General features: G+C 38.7%; 1 protein-coding gene across 1 annotated transcript; it reads left to right on the top strand.

Moving 5' to 3' along the window:
• The first annotated feature begins 1,362 nt into the window (after positions 1-1,362).
• Positions 1,363-2,652, top strand: LOC126891034 (uncharacterized). Its single transcript, XM_050660213.1, has 2 exons — positions 1,363-1,531; positions 1,604-2,652. Exons 1-2 carry the CDS (start codon positions 1,363-1,365, stop codon positions 2,650-2,652), a joined length of 1,218 nt encoding a protein of 405 aa, XP_050516170.1.
• The last annotated feature ends 12,186 nt before the right edge of the window (positions 2,653-14,838 follow it).

Raw genomic sequence — 14,838 nt, 5'->3', positions numbered from 1 at the left:
GATAGATATATGACGACTTTATTCTTGATGTGTATCTCATGTAAATACAGGATTTTTGCTTCAATATGATTAACTGATCTATTTATTTTAACATTTTTAAGTTTATCTACTGCACTTTTGCTGTCCGTACATATTATAAATTTGTCGTGGTTAAAGCCGAGTACGTATTTCATAGCTTGCACTATTGCTGTTAGTTCTGCAGTGTATATGGAAGCTTCCTTTGGTAAAATAAATTTTTTGTCAGTATTTTCCTCAAAATGGCAAAAGGCACAACTGGTATATTCTTTTGACTTTGATCCATCAGTGAATATAGAATCATAGTTTGGCCAGTATTTGTTTTTTGTTTCGTTGAACTTTGTTTGATTGATACTTGCTACTTCTTCACTTTCAAAATAGTAGGTTCTAATTTCACGTGAAAAAATTTGTTCAGGTGAGTAAATTAAAACTGGAGGGAGTTAATTGGAATAGAGTATATCTGTAATGTCAGCTATTTCTGAAAAAGTTTCTACTATGAGGGGGTTTTCTTGAAGTGCCAGTATCTGTGGGTCAAAACTTGAACTGTTAGTGACTGTACACTATTGAGGTAAGAAGTTTTTTTTGAAATGGTTTTTATCATGAATTTTCTGCTCAATAGTTGTCTTCTTAGTTTAAGAGGAGGTTTCACGGCTTCAGCTTGTATAATGTTTATGGGCGTTGACTTAAGATATCCCAGGCAAACTCTTAAGCATTTAGTTTGTTGTATCTCGATTTTATTTAGATGTGTATCTGCTGCTGTTCCATAGAGTTGACTTCCATAATCCATTATGGCTCTCCCCGAGACTGTAATTTTTCCTTGCCGTTGGTGGGAGGGCTGAGTAACTGGTCTTGGTCCCTTATTTTGTGAGGGGAGCACGACCAGCGAAACCAAACACAGTCTCCGCGTCCAGTGCCTGTGCACCGGGTGACCGCCGGACACCGCCACTGGACGCGAAAAGGCGCAGCAACTGAGGCGAACAGTTGCTGCGCCTTCGCCTTCAGCATATACAGATACCCTTCCCTGCTCCTACGGCCACTCGAAACCCAAACATGTCGCCCTCCCCCAACAAACTCTTTCTCACCTTTTTGTGAGTCGACTTATCCGAGCGCGAGTGGCTGATCCCTGATCACATCCCTGCCCCACATCCACTATCCCTCCACTTACCTCACTACCCCAATCCAAAGTGTAAGGCAACGTGCCGATGGATGAATGGCCGCTGGGGCATATGCGGTCGCGAACGTTCCCCTGGGGGAACCAGGCGAAACCCCCTTGTATGCAGCCTTACTCCGGCATGCGGGGCTCTGCCGGAGTGGACCGACATTCCCTAGCTACTCGTGGGAACAACCATGGACAAGAAAGAATTAAAAGGAAAAAAAATACAGCGGGAATACACCGCTAAATCGAAGAAGAAGAAGGAAGGAAAACACTCTCCTTCAACCTCTCGGGAAGCTCCCCGAGAGGCAGGAAAGTCGAGGACCGGTCCTTCAGACTCCATTGTGGGAATACACCACAAGGGTAAATCTGAGGTGGGGAAGGACCTTTAAAGGCCCTCGACCTCTAGACAGCCTCCACTCCCAAACTTGGGAGAACCTGGAGGCAGGGATGACCCACTGAGACGTGGGCTCAGCGGAGCGGGCTGCAGATGGTACTTGAGGTACCTCAGTCAGGGAATTTCCCCTGAAACAGCAAGAAAGAAGGCCTTGGAGCATAAAAGCCAAGAGCCTGCTAGTCAAAAAAGAAAGCGGACTGAGACGGTCATCAGTCCTGCTCAGAAAGAGGTGAAAAGGAAGAAGGAGGAAGTGGGAGAACAGACCACTACCTCAGTAGGTATGAGCAGCTATGCAGCTGCTCTAAAATCGGAGAAGATTGCCATTCTCCCCAAAGGGTTCCCTGAGAACACCCTCAGCGCGGAACAGCAGACTTTGGTGGAGGAGGCAATAGTTCAAGAAATGTTCGCCGGATGGGAGCACAAGCTCCAGTTCGGCGGCATCCACTTCAAGCCGGGCTACTTGGTAATTGACTGTGAAACACCACAGTCAGCGGAGTGGCTAAGGTTGAAGGTGCCACAAATTAGGAAGTGGGAGGGTGGAGAACTCACAACATGTAAGGGAGACGACATCCCTAGATCACATGTTGTGACAGTTTTCCTCCCCAGAAGCAAGGGGCTATCAGCTGAGAAATTACTTCAGCTGATAGAGGTACAAAATGAGGGCCTAGCAATAGGTAGGTGGAAGGTCCTGAGTGCTAAGGAAGAGGCGGCAGGGCAACTCTTGAGGGCAGCGATAGACGAGCTATCCTGCGCTGCCCTCAGGAAGAACGGATGCACCATTTTTTACCGGTTCGGGAAAATCCCCGTTCATGGTATAAAACGGGAAACAGAAAAGGAGACTCCGGGGAGCAGCGGTGGGTTAGTAACCACCGAGGTCGAGGAAGCGCCTCCGGTGCCCTCTGCATCGCGGGGTACTGATGTGCCCGGCGATGCCGAGAGCGTCGGAGACCACCACAGCACCGATCTATATCGGGACTCGGAGGACATGGAGACAGCCGAAGCAACTAACGTTGAAGAAGACAAGGACAAAACACTTGTCGGGGGGGAAGAAGGTGAGAAAGAAACCTCACCTCAAATAACCAAATAAGTAGGGGCAGGGAAAAGGGAAAAGGGAAAAGGGAGGAGGAAAAAAAAATGGGAATTAATATTGCTCAGATAAACGCCCATCACGCCAAGGGATCATCGGCGGTCATCCTAAGGACGTTTATCAGAAACCAATTGGGATTTGTACTGATTCAGGAACCATGGGTTCGTGACGGTCAGGTGAGAGGACTCACAAGCAGAGAAGCTAAGCTGATATACAAAGTAAGTAATGTTGACAAACCCAGAGCATGCATCTTGGTAAGTAGCAGTATTAATCACTTTTGTGTTTCAGAATTTATGACGAGAGACCTTGTTCCGATTCGAGCAAACCTTGAGTTCGGAAAAGGGCGTCAAGAAGTTATGATAGTCTCATGCTACTTTGCAGGAGACGGGACTGCACCGCCTCCAGAACTGCAAAGACTAGTAGAGTACTGTGAGCAGAAGAAACTACCGCTTCTCCTAGGATGTGACGCTAATGGTCACAATACCGTATGGGGGAGCACAGACACCAATGAAAGAGGTGAGAAAATTTTAGAATTTATTCTTAGTAAGAATCTTGTCATACACAATATAGGGAATACCCCTACTTTTGTAACTAAAACAAGAAAAGAAGTGCTAGATATAACTGTAAGCACACCGAATCTATCAGATCGGGTGAGGGATTGGAGAGTATCGAACGAACCATCCCTCTCTGATCATAGAATAATTATGTTCAGGTTAGATTGTAGTCCTCCTGAGCCAAAACTCAGGAGAAACCCCAGGAAAACAAACTGGGATGAATACAACTCTAACCTGAGGAGAAATCTTGTAAGTCTTCGTACTAAAGGAAATGCCAGAAACCACCTGGCATTAGAAAATGATGTCATAGAACTTAACGAGGTAATACTCGACGCCTATGAATCAAGTTGTCCTCTTCAGAGGACCAGAAAATCAAAAGATGCAATATGGTGGAACGAACATCTTTCAAACCTAAGATCCGAGACGCGACAGCTCTTCAACAGAGCCAAACGTAACGGAGATTGGCAGAGATACACCGAGAATCTCACATTATACAATAAAGAGATTAGAAAAGCTAAAAGAAATAGCTTCAGAAAATTCTGCGAAGAAATAGACACTACTCCCTCTGCAGCAAGGCTACACAAGGTCTTGGCAAAGGGAAGAGTAGATACAGTAATGGCACTACGGAAGCCAGACGGAAGCTTCACAGAAAGCGAGAAAGAACGAGCTTTGCTCCTGTTAGAAACTCACTTTCCTGGAGGAGCAATCACTTCAGGAAAAAAGAGTGAGCAAATCAGAAGACCTACCAGGGAAGACACTGCAATGGCAAAACACATCTGCAGTGAAGAACGGCTGAAATGGGCTATGAACACCTTTCAGCCGTTCAAAACACCTGGAACGGATGGAATATTTCCTGCCCTACTTCAACAGGGCCAAGAGGCAATCATTCCTCATATGGTCCGAATCAGTCGGAGCAGTCTTGAACTGGGATACATACCAGAAGCATGGAGAAGGGCCAAAGTCACCTTCATCCCAAAAGTAGGGAAACGGGATACTACGCACCCTAAATCCCTTAGACCGATCAGCCTCACATCGTTTATTCTCAAAACGATGGAAAAAGCTGTAGACAACTACATTAGAACAGAAATCTTGGAACAGGTGCCATTGCACCCCCGTCAACATGCGTATCAAGCGGGAAAATCCACGGAAACCGCCTTGACACAATTGACTGATGAAATCCAAGATGCTCTGAATAAGAAAGAGACCGTGGTATGTGCCTTTCTAGATATAGAAGGGGCTTTTGACAACACGCCACATGAAGCCGTCAAAAGAGCACTGCATGAGAGAGGAGTAGATGGAATGACCTCCACCTGGATGTCGCAACTGCTATCTACGAGAATCGCAGAAATGGAGACAGGACAAGACACTATCTTCATTAATGTGACCAGAGGCTGTCCGCAGGGGGGAGTTGCGTCCCCACTCATGTGGAGTCTCACTGTGGACAGCCTACTCTGTCAATTGACCAGGGAAGGCATACCATGTCAAGGATATTCCGACGACATGGTCATCCTTGCAAAAGGAAAGTACGAAAATATCCTCTGCGACATAGTTCAAAGAGGACTGAATATTGCAAACCAATGGTGTGACTCGTTGGGACTTAACATCAACCCCACTAAAACCACACTAGTAGCCTTTACAAGGAAAAAGAACCCGAATTTAAAAACCATAAAAATAGGGGAGGCTATCGTCGAATGGAAAACAGAGGTCAAATATCTAGGGCTGATCCTAGATAGCAAGTTACTCTGGAATAAACACGAAGAGGAAGTAATACACAAAGCCACCAAGGCCCTCATGGTGTGTAAGAACATTGCAGGGAAAAACTGGGGATGTAACCCACGTATTCTGCAATGGATGTACACAGCAATAGTGAGACCACTAATCACTTATGGGGCAGTAGCTTGGGGCACAAGAGCTAATCTGAATACGACAAAGAAAAAGCTTTCGAAGATTCAGAGACTAGCCTGTGCATGTATCACTGGAGCAATGGGAACCTGCCCCACAGCTGCAATGGAGGTGATTTTAAACTTGACCCCACTGCACATTCAGTTAGAAAATGTAAGGAAGAAAACAATATACAGGATGATCAGAGAAGGAATCATCAGAGAAAAACCTCGATCACTTCAATTTGATCAAACTTGGGAAATGCCCCAAGATGATATGCCGAAGAAATTCAACTTTGTGAGAAAATTCATCACTAAGCTGAGCAATAAATCTGAATGGGACGAAGATATCATACAGAACTTGAACCCAAATGCCATAAAGTGGTATACGGATGGCTCCAAACTGGAAGAGGGAACTGGAATAGGAGTCTTTGGACCGAGAGCCAAACACTCAGAAAGCTTGGGCACATACCCAAGCATCTTTCAAGCAGAAATCCGTGCCATCGAAAGATGTGTGGAATTTAACATTGGAAGAAACTATCGCAGACAAGAGATTGTAATCATGTCGGATAGTCAAGCAGCCATCAAAGCACTGAGCTCACATATAATCAGTTCTAAGATGGTTTGGGAGTGCCTAGGAAAGCTAAATGAACTAGGCCAGAAGAACCTTGTCACCCTCCTATGGGTCCCAGGACACATAGGAATTGGAGGGAACGAAACAGCAGATCAGCTGGCGAAAAAAGGAGCCGAAACCCCATATCTGGGACCAGAACCATCATGTGGGATCAGCAGTAGCGCAATCTTAGGAGAACTAAGAGGAGAATTGGAGAGGGAAAAGTCCAAGTACTGGAATCAGATGGAAGGATTGAGACAAGCCAAGACAATTCTGGGAAATTATAACCAGAATAGATCTCTTAGCTTTCTCAACCTCAGTAAAAAGAAGATCCGGATTTTGACGGGAATAATGACCGGGCATTGCCGGTTAAGAAGTCACATGAAGAAGCTAGGATTGGTAGATGAAGCAAAATGCAGATTCTGTGAGGAAGAGGACGAAACCTCAATACACATACCCTCAGAATGTCCTGCATTGCAGAACTCCAGGGCCAGATACCTAGGGGCACATGAAATAGAAGAGGAGAACCTGCCTGAATTGAAGCCCGACGATGTCCTAATCTTTCTTAGGAAAATAGGACTGGAAGAGCTGCTATAGGTCTGAGAAAACATCAGACTCATGGCAAGCAAGGGGGACACAATAGATCCTACGGGTCGCAGTGTACCTATCACCCCTATCTACATACATACATACATACATAATCCATTATTGATCGTACCATTGTTTTGTAGAATAGTAAAGCCGTATTTGGGTCTGCTCCCCACTTTGCTCTACAAAACGCTCTTAGGATATTTATAGAATTACTTGTTTTTTTGATAATTTGGTGGATACAGTCCTTCCATAATAGTTTTCTATCTAGATGCAGACCAAGATATTTTACAGAGTTACTAATACAGAGTTTATATTTTCCTATTGTTAATTGTCTTTGATAGTTGTTTCTGTTTCTAGAGAAAATACATATATTGGTTTTGGACTCGTGATATGGAAAGTCCCATGTTGTCTAGGTATTTTTGGATTTTTATAAATTCAGTGTTGATATTTTCTATACATTTGTCCTCTGATTTGCTACTGGTGTAAATAACAACATCATCAGCGTATTGAATAATTTTAGACTTTTGTGATATAACATTTTCTATATCCATTGTGTACAGGCTGTAGAGGATTGGGCTCAGGATACTACCTTGTGGTAATCCAGATCTACATATTCTTGATTCCGAAATTTCTTGATTTATCTTTAAGGAAACTGATCGATTGGAGTAAGCTGATTTTATGAAGTTGGCAAAGGAGGTTGGTAGACCAATATTGATGAGCTTCTCTTCTAGTATATTTATTTGAACATTATCATATGCTGAAGTTATATCCAAAAATGTGGCCAAAGTGCTGTATTTGTGTGTGAATCCTAGATAGACGTCATTTACTAGCATCGTTAGGGGTTCCAAGGAAGATCTTCCCTTTCTAAAAGCATATTGTGAGTCAGGTAATATTTTTTCATTTTCTAGCCAATATTCAAGCCTGTTCTGTATCATTCTTTCCATGGTTTTAAATATACACGATGATAAAGCTATGGGTCTATATGAATCTGCATTTCCATTCTGTTTTCCAGGTTTTTTGATAGGTACTATGATGTATTCTTTCCACATCGGTGGAAAAGGAATCCTATTTATCCAAATCGAATTGAACAATTCCAACAGGGCTTTCTTATGGTCTAAGGGCATTTTATGCAACATATTGTATGAAATGTTATCCGCCCCGGGAGATTTATTATTTGTTGATTTAATTCAATGATCGAGTTCCCATAATTGAAATAACGATTGTATGAAAGAAGTGTTCCTATTTACAGTAGCTATTTGTTGAGTAATGTTGTTTTCGACCCATGGAGGTGAGATTTTTGTGTGGAATTCGCTTATCCAGTCTTCTTTGGGGTCCATTAGGGGTTTATTCGCTTGTTTTCGGTTTTTATATCGGTTTACTTTGTTCCACACTTCTTTAATTGGTGTATTTTGATTTAGATTTTGGCAGTAATTTATCCAACTTTTTTTCTTAGTTTCTTTAAAAGTTTTTTTAGCTACTGCATCAAGTCTTTTATATTCTGTTAGATTATTAAGATTTGAAGCCTGTGTGTAGGTTAAGAAAGCTTGTTTTCTTGCTTTAGCAGCTATGTTACAGGTTTCGTTCCACCAGTCCTTTGAGCAATGATTTCTATTTTGTGCGTTTGATTTTCGTAACGGAATTGCTTTGTCGGCAGCTTTGTTAATATTGTCGATAATGCCCATTAGTGATGATTTTGGTTCTGTTGCTTCAAGGGTAGCGGTGTATACATCCCAATTAGCAGCCTTGAGTCTCCATATATTATGTTTTGTCTGTTTAATTTGCGCAGGTGGGATATTCCTTCCAAATTGTATGTGTATTGGTAAGTGATTAGAGCCATAAGGTTCTTCTAAAGTACACCACGTAATTAGTTGTGTCAGATCCTGTGTACAAAGGGTCAAGTCTACAGCTGACTTCTTATTGATGTAGGTGATCCGTCGTTTATAATTACTAGGTTGCATTGTTCGATAGCTTCCAAAAGAATCTTGCCATAGATATTGTCATATCCATCGTTCCATGCCAAACTATGTGCGTTAAAGTCGCCCCCAATTATGAATGGTTTTGGAATTTGTTCCAAAAAGTTAATCCACTGTTGCAATGATATTCTAGTTCTCGGTTTAAGGTATACTGAAACGAAGTAAATTTTTTTATGTATATATGGAAAATTTACCGAGATACAAGTATGCTCAAAGTTGATTGTAGTTGAAATTGAGACTTCTTGGTATATTAAGTCTGATTTTAATAAAATGGCAGAGCCGCCGTACCCGTCGTCCCTACAGCGAATATTGTTGAAGCCTTTAAAATTATAGTATTTTTCTGCTTTAAACCATGTTTCCGATAGAAGTGCAACGGAGTAGTTGCCCCTATCTAGTAGATATTCTAAGTTATTTTTATTAGAAACTGCCGAACGGCAGTTCCATTGAAGAATATTTATTGCATGGTTGAGGTCTTAGAATGTGATGACGTGTTTCCATTTATAGTTAATTTGACTAAGTTTTCGAGTTCTTCCTTATTTATATTTATACTTTTTGTTACTAAAACTTTTGTGACAATTTCTATAACTAATTCTAATATTGAATTTATCATGCTCAAGTCTGAAGGAGATGCAACTGGATTATTATTAATATTTCCCTTATAGTTAATGCTGTCTAATATTCCTCCCGTAGGTAATTCTAGGGGAAGATATAATTTCATTATGCAAAATTAATGTTGGATCTGGACTATTTGGTCTCTGTTTTTTGAATGTTCGAGAATTTGTACTATTTGAATTATTATTGTAGAATATATTATTAGTTGACATTTTGTTAATTGGATTTGATGGGAATTGGGTGGGTGTATAATTATTGGGATTTAATGGAGGGAAAGTTTTGAGGCAGGAGAGGTTTGTAGTTTGTTCCGTATTTATGGATGTTACTTTTGCATAGGAGTTTCTGGGGAACTGTTTGTTTGCGTCTTGATAACTAATATTATTGGAAGACATAGCGTCTTTAATAAGTTTTTGACGCTGAAATTCTTGACACGCGCTTAAATTTGTAGTAAAATGATCCCCCGAACAGTTAAAACATTTTGGAGTGAGATCGGTCTTTTTACATTCTTTTGAGTTGTGGGATTCTTGACATTTATCGCACCTAGCCTTGCTCTTACACTGCCCACCTGTATGTCCAAATCGAAGACAATTAAAGCATAACAGCACCTTTTGTTTGTATGGTTCGACTTCCTTTAGTACCTGTTGATTGTTATTTATTTTGGTAGCACTTGTGACTTAAAACTAACTACGCATGTTTTTGTTGGAATGTATTGAGTACCGTTTTCATCTACTTGCCTCCGATTTATCTTGTGATTTGAAGGACTTCAAATTTACAGTGTAAATCGTACATTTTTATTCTGTTTTTAACATACTCTACTGAAAATTCTGTGGAAATATCTTTTATTACGCCCTGTCTAACTAAAAGAAACTTAGGAATGTATATGTCTAGATTATTTTTTATAAATATTGCTTCATTTTTTTTAGATATGATATAGTTAGCCGATTTATAATCTTTAAATTTTATACGTATTTTATTTCTTCCTACTGCGTCAATGCTTACAATTTTTTCATCAATTTCTTTAAAATTTGTGATAATAATGTCACCTATCCTTAACGCGTTTAATCTGCCTTTAAAATCGGGTGAATTATTTTCTAAATACGCGTAAAATGGTCCTAGATAGTTTTGTCGGTAAAGAAATTCCTCCCTTTTTGTTCCTACTTCTTTGTTTATGCTATTTGTTATTGAAGTGTGTATATTAGCAAAGTCATTATCGATAATGGGTTTATTATTAACAAGTTTTGTGGTACTTATCTGTGTAACTGGAACAAGATTTTGAAATCCTAACAGCTCCTCCTTTGAAGATGTTGCATGTTCTGTATCCATTTGGGTTTCTAAAACATTTTTATCGGGGGCGTCGCCCCCGCTAACTGCACTCATAACTTTTTAATGTTATTATTCCAATTTCGCTTTTTTATTTGGTGTAATTAATTTACTTTTAAAGTTCACAAAATATTTATTTAAATATCTAATTTATAGACACCGGTTTTAAAAAACAAGCTTCTTTCCTACGCACGTCTGACTACCACGACGAATGGAAGCTAAGTGCAAATTGATGTTCTAAAAGTTTAATTTGAGCTTCATTATTTTGAACTTGCCCAATATCAGATTTATGTTTTGCAAAAATATTGTCATATTTATTTAGTAATATTTCTATTTTACTTTTCTGCTCTGGCTGTAAATGTTCTAATTTTGCTTCAAAAAGCTCTGTGGGAATTCCTTCATTAAAGTTTATTGAATATTCTGTCAAATTAACATTGTGATTAAACTTTTCAATCTTCTCTTCAATATCTAGATCTAATCTTTGATAAATTTCTAAATCAAAATCTTGTTTCATTTGAAAATTCAAAATAGAATCCAATCCAAGTAGAATATCATACTCGAAATATTCATCATTAATTACAAAAAGATTAACATTTTTTTCAATTTTATTAATTTTCATTTTTGCAATTAGTTTTCCTGTAAAATTTGTTCTGCCATTTATCGTTTTAAACATATTCCTATCTTCATGAATAACTAATCCCAACTTAGCTGCTACCTTCGAATTCAGAAGAGTAACATTCGAACCTGGGTCATAAATTCCACATAATTCTCTATTATTTAGGAATACTTTTAATTTGATCAATGGCAGCAAATTCAGTTTTTTTGGTCGGTTACCGTTTCATTTAATGTTTCCTGTATAGCAATATTATTAACATATTGAATATCATTTGATTTGTTTTCTTGTATTGTCCTTCTATCTTTTTGCTTTAAACGACACATTGCCTCTGGATGAAACCTCCCAGGGAATCCTTTTTTATCACAATATTGACAACTATTTTTTTCTTTTGGTATTATTGTATTTAATTTGGTAGGTATTTGTACAAAATTTGGGTTTGTCTCTGATATTTTCGTCTTGCTTATAACTGAACTCTCCAACTTTCGTAACTCACCTAACAATGTTTCCATTGTTGTAACCTCAGCTCTATTACTATTATTTTGTATATGAATTGGCAAATTTGTCACAATTAAATCGATTAATATATCAATAGGAAAATCATTTTTGATATTTAGCAATAAATTTTCTTTGCGAAATGCATAATCAACAAGACTACCACCTACATACTTAAAAGAATAAGCTTTTCTATGATTATCCCAACCTGTTTGACAAAAACTATCTAAAAAATTAACTTTCCATACCTCAAAACTGTTATCTAAGCCTAATGTTATTATTTTTGATTCAAACCATTCCTTTGCTATTCCATCAAGAAACAGACATAGAATCAAAATCTTGTCTTTATCAGCATCCACCTCACATCGCGAACATTATGATTCAAAGGTCTTGAGCCATGAATTCATTGGAACATTTTTACCATCAAAATTTCGAAGTACAAAATCATCTTTTATTTTTTTGTAATTTTTCTTTTCAACTTTAGGTATACTAGTATCACCAAGTTTCTGGAGCAACTCGACTAATGGTGGAGATTGTTCAATAGCTTCTTTCTTCTCATACACTGGTAATAAGGTCTGTTGTAGGCACTCATTTTGATAAACCACATCACCATCTGAATCAAAATAAATCACTTTCAAATTATCATCTAATGAAATGGTACATGTTCTAAAGCATCCTCTTGATTTCATGGATGCTAAAACATTTTTTACTTTTTTCAGACGAAACAGTTCAGAATGATAATCTTGAAATTGCTTTTCAGTAGGCATTTCATAATAGAAACGGGACTCTGTTGGCTGCAACCACTTAAATTTACATACATTATTCTTACTATCATTACTGCTTGCTTCTGTCATCGAGGCCTATGCTATCGATGTGCATCGCCCCGCCTTCTCTCTTCTGACGCGAGTCAGAAGCTCCACCTGTCGAGGCTTTGGAATTCCCAGCTGTCGTGCACGTCACAGTCGACGGTTCTATAAAAGATGGCGGTTCCAATCCTCGACATCTGTTAACCCTGAAGAGGACTAAATCCTAAACGGGGACAATCATTGATAGCATTTCTACATAGCAATTTTTCTATACACGCAAATCAAACAATGATATAATATATATATATATATATATATAAAGAAAAAAGAAGTATTTTGTTGACTTGTTTGGATAAAACAATTTTGAGTTTCGGTGGGTTGGAGTCAATAAAAAGGGCTACTAGAAGACTATTTTTTAATTACTCAAGCTTTAGAATGTGTTTACATTCATTTTCAAGAGCAGATAAATCTAGATTGGTAATTAAACTTGCTTACATAAATAAATACAAATAAGAGAAAAAATGTTAATAATCATCAAATGAATTCTTCCCAGACTGAATATTATAAAATAACTGCCAAAAGATTTAAATTTTTTGAATTTTGAATTTGAAATATAGATATTAAAATGAATTTTAATATCTATATTTCAAATTCAAAATTCAAAAAATTTAAATCTTTTGGCAGTTATTTTATAATATTCAGTCTGGGAAGAATTCATTTGATGATTATTAACATTTTTTCTCTTATTTGTATTTATTTATGTAAGCAAGTTTAATTACCAATCTAGATTTATCTGCTCTTGAAAATGAATGTAAACACATTCGAAAGCTTGAGTAATTAAAAAATAGTCTTCTAGTAGCCCTTTTATTGACTCCAACCCACCGAAACTCAAAATTATATATATATATATATATATATATATATATATATATATATATATATATATATATATATATTATAACTCAAAAACATATATATATATATATATATATATATATATATATATATATATATATATATATATATATATATATATATATTATAACAAAAATATATATATAACTCAAAGACTAATACTCAAATATACAACTCAAGAGCGATGGAGAGGGCCATGCTAGGGATTAGTTTGAGACAAAATTCGAAATATCGACATTCGTGAAAGAACAAAGATTACTGATGTCGCAGAACGTATAGCAAGGCTCAAGTGGCAATGGGTCGGACATGTTGCCCGAGATAATCCCGAAAAATGGACACAGAGACTAACAAACTGGAGACCAAGAGAGAACAGGCGAGGAGTAGGCAGACCGCAGAAGAGGTGGACAGATGATATCAAACAAGTCGCGGGCAAACAGTGGATGAGAATTGCCAAGAGTAGAAATCGATGGAAGCAAATGGAAGAGGCCTATGTCCAGCAGTGGACGAACACAGGCTGAAGAAGATATAATATATATATATATATATATATATATATATATATATATATATATATATATATATATATATATATATATATATATATCCTCGACATCTCAGTCCGCAGTTGTCCTCCGGCCTGCACGGGCTTGCCCGTCAGCCTGGGGCGCTGCACTTGCCCTACCCTGACTCTGTGGTCTGGGGTCATTTCTAAACTCAAGAAGTTGTTTTATTTCTAGTTTTTAGATTAGTGCTTTATTTTTAGGGTTCATTTTACAAATGTAAGAAATACGAGCTTTGGCTTGGTTCTTTTCAGAACCAGCCAAAGTCTCTTAAGAAGATACAGTGGCGGCTTTAGCGGGTAGGCAGGGTAGGCAACTGCCTACCCAAAATTTGTGGGCAACGCATGTGGAATTGTGGATCATACATCACGCAATGGGCCGAGCCGTGTATTACACTGCCAGAGCCGTAGTGACACAGCCGGCGTTGTTAGCAGGGCCGCGCGGGCGGGCTCAAGGTTACACAGAACCGCCACCCCCCTCCCCCCCACACTCTCTCGTGCACGCTCAAGTCTCCCTCTCTCACTCACCCTCACTGGCCGTCGCCACTGCCACAGCACAGTGCCACTGCCAGTCAGTCAGTGTCAGTCTGCATTTACAGTTCATGAGTTTTGAAGTGAATTATTATTACACGGTGTGCTGTGACTGTTATGTTACGTGATGTCGATAGGCAGATTTGTTGTGAAGCTAAAGCCAAAAGTGAAGGAAGTGCAGGTTCAATTAAAAAGTGATCCAGATGATAATGACAGTAAAAATAAAAGGCCCAGGTTAGAAGAGCCTCAGCAGCCTCATACAGGTATAGACATTAGGCCTACTTCTACTTCTAATATTAATAGGACTTGGCGGGGCGGAACGCTGCCGCATTCCTCAATAGGCTTACCGGACAAAACTAATGCGGCTCCGCCTGTCATCATAGACATTAGCATTGAATGTAGTTCTGGGCCCACGCAGCCAAGAACAAATTTTCCTAGGCGGGTCATTACTGGAAATTCTAGATCTTTTAAAAGCATTTGGTACGATAAATTTGCTTGGCTGGAGTACTCTATCACCAAAGATGCAGTGTTTTGTTTTTATTGTAGACATTTTTTAGTACAAAAAAGTCATGACGTCCTTATCGACACAGGGTATAATGATTGGAAAAATATTGGCAAAATGTGTGATAAACACGAGACGTCAAATTCTCACAAAATGTGCATTTCAAAGTATAAAGGTTGGATTGATTCTAAAAAACTGGTGCTGTTACTACCAAAATCAATG

This window comes from Diabrotica virgifera, chromosome 9, assembly GCF_917563875.1.
Source record: "Diabrotica virgifera virgifera chromosome 9, PGI_DIABVI_V3a".
In the NCBI taxonomy this organism is placed as follows: Eukaryota; Metazoa; Arthropoda; class Insecta; order Coleoptera; family Chrysomelidae; genus Diabrotica; species Diabrotica virgifera.
This window is presented reverse-complemented; position numbering and strand designations above follow the sequence as displayed.

Bases quoted from the DNA above. Each gene is read 5' to 3' on its own strand.
- LOC126891034 (XM_050660213.1), top strand. From the start codon at position 1,363: ATGGACAAGAAAGAATTAAAAGGAAAAAAAATACAGCGGGAATACACC. The intron at 1,532-1,603 runs GTAAATCTGAGG...CAAACTTGGGAG, and splicing joins TGTGGGAATACACCACAAGG to AACCTGGAGGCAGGGATGAC.